The sequence below is a fragment of the Oncorhynchus kisutch genome, linkage group LG5 (assembly GCF_002021735.2).
Source record: "Oncorhynchus kisutch isolate 150728-3 linkage group LG5, Okis_V2, whole genome shotgun sequence".
Lineage (NCBI taxonomy): Eukaryota > Metazoa > Chordata > Actinopteri > Salmoniformes > Salmonidae > Oncorhynchus > Oncorhynchus kisutch.
Window position 1 is genome coordinate 33721106 of NC_034178.2, and position 5315 is coordinate 33726420.

The window sequence follows — 5315 nt, forward strand, 5'->3', positions numbered from 1 at the left end:
AGTGACAAGAATAAATCCCAAGTTTGACTAGAACAAATATTATTCTTAATTCTTAGTTTACCTCCTTATGCAATTTACTGTGTAGCCTACACAAGTCATCATAATAATTTTTGAACACTAATGCATGCCTTTTTCTGCATGTTTGCAGTGAATCCTTAGTGCTGGTAGCCTATATTATTTTCAGATGTATTGCATTATATATTTTTTTTATGGCTGAGTTGGTAGAGCATGGCGCTTGCAACGCCAGGGTGTGAGTTTGATTCCCACGGGGGACCAGTACGAAAAAAAAGGTATGGAAATATATGCACTTACTTCTGTTAGTCGTTCTGCATAAGAGCGTCTGCTAAATGACTCAAATGTGAATGTATTTAAGGCGTCGTTTGGTTATTGTAAAGGTGCAGAAGGGTAGCCCCTCCCTCCTGGGGTGCATCCGTAGATATAAATGCTTTGCCACCGCCGCCGCTCCTCTTCATTCGCAGTGGTGGTGCTATCGGTCTCCAAAGTTTTCCCGCGTCTACGTTTTCTACTCAACACTTTCAACAATTGAACATTTACATAAACGTGTATTTCAGTTGTATACATTTAGGCAGATTTTGGTTCATGTTTACTGTACTAGCCAATGTTTTACCTGTGGACGTACGTGCCAAATTGTTTTCGTTTTTATCTGTAAAACTGACATTTTGCTTCAAAGTATGACTTTCTTTAGTCCAAATATTAGTAATAGAAGTTTGGAAACGGAATTGGCCGAGAATTTGTCCCGGGATGAGCGCTTGGCTCAAGTTGAAATAGCCCTTTTAAGCATAATATTTTTCAGTGGAGCAATTTTAAATTTTGGACTGCTATTTGTGCTGTGGAAGAGGAGGAAGCAGCTGTCGAGGATGCGCGTCTTTGTTTTTCACCTTTGCCTGGCAGACCTTGTTGTCACATTTTTCCAAGTTTGTCCGCAGCTGATGTGGGATGTAACGGACAGATTCTTCGGTCCTGACGTTTTGTGCCGCCTGGTGAAATACCTGCAGGTCGTTGGCATGTTTGCCTCCACTTACATGATTGTAGTGATGACCATTGATCGCTATCAAGCAATCTGTAACCCAATGGTTACTTTCCAGAGGCGGAGAGCGCGCTGGAACGTGCCTGTGTGCGTTGCTTGGTCTGTATCCCTCATCGGGAGTCTCCCTCAAGTGTTCATCTTCTCCCGAGTTCAAATCGCGCCTGGTGTCTATGACTGCTGGGCTGACTTCATCAAACCGTGGGGGCTAAAAGCTTACGTGACCTGGACCACTCTAGTGATATTTGTCTTGCCCATCTTAACTGTTATCGTGTGCCAGGTGCGTATTTGCCGAGCTGTTCAAATCAACTTTCACATGAAAACTCAACAAGTATCGACATTTCTCGCCAAACCGCTGCCCTCCAGGGCAAGTAGCGTTGCTGGGGTGTCCAAAGCCAGGATCAAGACCGTGAAGATGACTTTGGTCATTGTTCTTGCCTACATTATCTGTTGGACTCCTTTCTTCACTGTCCAGCTGTGGTCCGTCTGGGATGTCCAGGCACCCACTGAGAGTAAGAGCTGTTCAATCTGTATATCTAAGAAATCCCTCCTTTTGTCACACGTTTTAATACCTGGATTACAACTTTACTTGCAATGTATGTTACTATAGTTTATGTACTTGGCATTTTGGCGCCAACTCCTATATGTATTAAGGAATATAAATACATTAGGATGCTTTAGATAATATTTAGTGTTTTACATCTTTTGATATATATTTCAGCTGCAACTTTCACCATCCTGATGCTCCTGGCGAGTCTGAACAGCTGTGCAAACCCCTGCATCTACCTGCTCTTCAGTGGGAAGCGCCCCAAGATACGTGTGGCTTTAGTGTGTGTTAGCCAGTCGGACATGAATGACTCCATACAAGAGGACGCCACTGTGGTTAGCTCGCGGTACAGTTCCAAGAGCCTTTCTAACTCCAGATGAAACAAGTTGACAGGAGCTCAGTCTGGCTCAGGGGTGGGCAACTCCAGTCCTCAGGGGCCTGATTGGTGTCACACTTTTTCTCCATCCCTAGCAAACACAGATGATTAATGCTGATAGAGCTTGGTGTATATATATGTAAAAAGCATATATTAAATATTCAGCTCACTAAGCATAGCTGCGGGAAGTAGTGGTGCTGCAGCACCCCCTGAAAAATCAGAATACCTTTTGAATAATTTTGAGAATAATACATACGCACACATTGGGCCTTTTACGAGTCCTGTATTCGAAAATTGTATTTTTTTCTCCACAAAAGTAGTGCACTGGGCCTTTCATAATCCTGTATTAAAGGCCCAAAATAGCTGTCTGTAGTGCAGGCATTTAAAAAAAATATATTATGTTAAACTAATACAGGCCTTCACGAGGCCTGTATTAGGGGACCGATACAGCAAAAAAAAGAAACGTCCTCTCAATGTCAACTGCGGTTATTTTCAGCAAACTTAACATGTGTAAATATTTATATGAACATAACAAGATTCAACAACTGAGACATGTGACTAACATAAATTGAATGATATGTCCCTGAACAAAGGGGGGTCAAAATCAAAAGTAACAGTCAGTATCTGATGTGGCCACCAGCTGCATTAAGTACTGCGTGCATTTCCTCCTCATGGACTGCACCAGATTTGCCGGATCTTGCTATAGTAAGATGTTACCCAACTCTTCCACCAAGGCACCTGAAAGTTCCTGGACATTTCTGTGGGGAATGGACCTAGCCCTCACCTTCCGATCCAACAGGTCCCAGACGTGCTCAATGAGATTGAGATCCGGGCTCTCCTCTGGCCATGGCAGAACACTGACATTCCTGTCTTGCAGGAAATCACGCACATAACGAGCAGTATTGTCATGCTGGAGAGTCATGTCAGGATGAGCCTGCAGGAAAGGTACCACATCAGGGAGGAGGATGTCTTCCCTGTAACGCACAGCGTTGAGATTGCCTGCAATGACAACAAGCTCAGTCCGATGATGCTGTGACACACCGCCCCAGACCATGACGGACCCTCCACCTCCAAATCGATCCCGCTCCAGAGTACAGGCATCGGTGTAACGCTCATTCCCTCGACGATAAATGCGAATCCGACCATCATCCCTGGTGAGACAAAACCATGACTCGTCAGTGAAGAGCACTTTTTGCCAGTCCTTTCTGGTCCAGCGACGGTGGATTTGTGCCCGTAGGCGACGTTGTTGTCGGTGATGTCTGGTGAGGACCTGCCTTACAACAGGCCTACAAGCCCTCAGTCCAGCCTCTCTCAGCCTATTGCGGACAGTCTGAGCACTGATTGAGGGATTGTGCATTCCTAGTGTAACTCAGGCAGTTGTTGCCATCCTGTACCTGTGAGATTTTCGGATGTACCGATCGTGTGCAGGTGTTGTTACACGTGGTCTGCCACTGTGAGGACAATCAGCTGTCCGTCCTATCTCCCTGTAGCGCTGTCTTAGGCGTCTGACAGTACAGACATTGCAATTTATTGCCCTGGCCACATCTGCAGTCTTCATGCCTCCTTGCAGCATGCCTAAGGCACATTCACACAGATGAGCAGGGACCCTGGGCATCTTTCTTTTGGTGTCTTTCAGAAACAGTAGAAAGGCCTCTTTAGTGTCCTAAGTTTTCACAATTGTGACCTTAATTGCCTACTGTCTGTAAGCTGTTAGTGTCTTAACGACTGTTCCACAGGTGCATGTTCATTAATTGTTTATGGTTCCCTCGACAAGCATTGGAAGATCTGTGAAGTTATTTTGATTTTTATGAATTATCTTTGAAAGACAGGGTCCTGAAAAAGGCACACTTCTTTTAATTGCTGAGTTTAGCAGTCTATAGCGCAGGCAAAATAAAAATCGCAGCACCCCCACCCTCAAACATCTTCCTGCTGCTATAACTCTTAAGATCTAGCTACATCTGCAAATTGTTACAGCACATCTATGTTTATATGTTTTTCAAGCACTGAAAATTAATATAGACAGGGAGCTGTGTACACAGATGTAAATACTGACACTGACAGTGTTATAAAGAAACCTCATTGCATATGTTTTGAACACAGATAGTCATTGTGATTCAGGAATGTTCTCTTGGCATGAATTTGAACATTCAAGCATCGAGCTGGTTAAGGTGACATATACGCAGTGAAATTAACTTATGTAAAAAGGGCCTATGCCCAACATACTGTCAGTGTTTGAATTCATATTTATTGCAATTTAGTTATTGTAACTGTTGTTAGCCTCAGTGTTTTGCACATCTGATTTATGAAATTATGTCAGCATTAAAATGCTGGGTGGAAAATATATTGATTTCAGATATGCAATTTATTAATATATCAATTATAAAATATGAACTGTGTGCAGAAAGTAAGCTACTTTATGATGTAGGCTACAATACATCTAGGATGCCAGTAAATGTAGACTATATCTGTTTTCCTCATTTGATCCAGGAGAGTGGGTTGGGTATATTCACAGCAGAGGTAGGCTACTTCAAGGAGTGTCAGAGGGCACTGTGTCCCACGGCCAAGGGAGGTGATGGGTAGACATAGGAGGTAAGATGAATTCCAATAAAATTGCCTAATGATGTCCTCAAGACAAAATAAAACGTATATTTACAAGGAAGGACACCTCGGCTCTTAGTTACTTTGTACTTAAGTTAGTTGTGACAAAATAAGTAAGAAATACGAGTTGGCTCCTATTTTAGTACACCATGGTCCATTTATATGAGACATTTTGGAAAGTATCCTGCACAGGCCATAATAAAAAATGAGGATCTTATCATGGCTCTCCATCCTGAATCAATGACACTTAAGAAATTTAAAGAAACTCTTTTCCACTCCCACAAAATCCCGTTGGAAGTCTGGTGGACTAAAAGCCTTAGGATAGTGGGATCAACACTCACACAATACTGCTAAGACCTGTTATCTTCCCCAGTGTGGCAGCTGTCTCAGTTTGGACCATTTATGATAAAGGGCTCCCACCATTCATCGGCCAGATTTCTGACAATCAGACGACTCTGTAAGTCTGTTCATTCAGGAAGACATCCTGGCGAGTGGACTCAAAAACTCATTAGGAATCAAACCACACATATGTGTGCACACATGTATTTACTTGTTTCTCTATCTCTCACACAAACAAAAAACACTAACATCTGACAATAATTGCTTCAAAGTAAGTGTGTAAAAGGTGATGATGACGCACATTATGGTTGAAATGTATTTCATTAAAACTACCATAGCCTATGTCACAATGGCTCAAATGCATTCGTAATTTGGTAAACACCTGTGTTTGCATTCGCACAAAGGTTATT

At 42.7% G+C, this 5315-nt stretch overlaps 1 protein-coding gene across 1 annotated transcript; it reads left to right on the plus strand.

Annotated features, from left to right (window-relative positions):
• Positions 1-519: 519 nt before the first annotated feature.
• Positions 520-2413, plus strand: LOC109890176 (vasopressin V2 receptor-like). Its single transcript, XM_020482152.2, has 2 exons — positions 520-1557; positions 1767-2413. The coding sequence occupies exons 1-2, from the start codon at positions 693-695 to the stop codon at positions 1970-1972; spliced, it is 1071 nt and encodes a 356-aa protein (XP_020337741.1). The 5' UTR covers positions 520-692; the 3' UTR covers positions 1973-2413.
• Positions 2414-5315: the final 2902 nt, after the last annotated feature.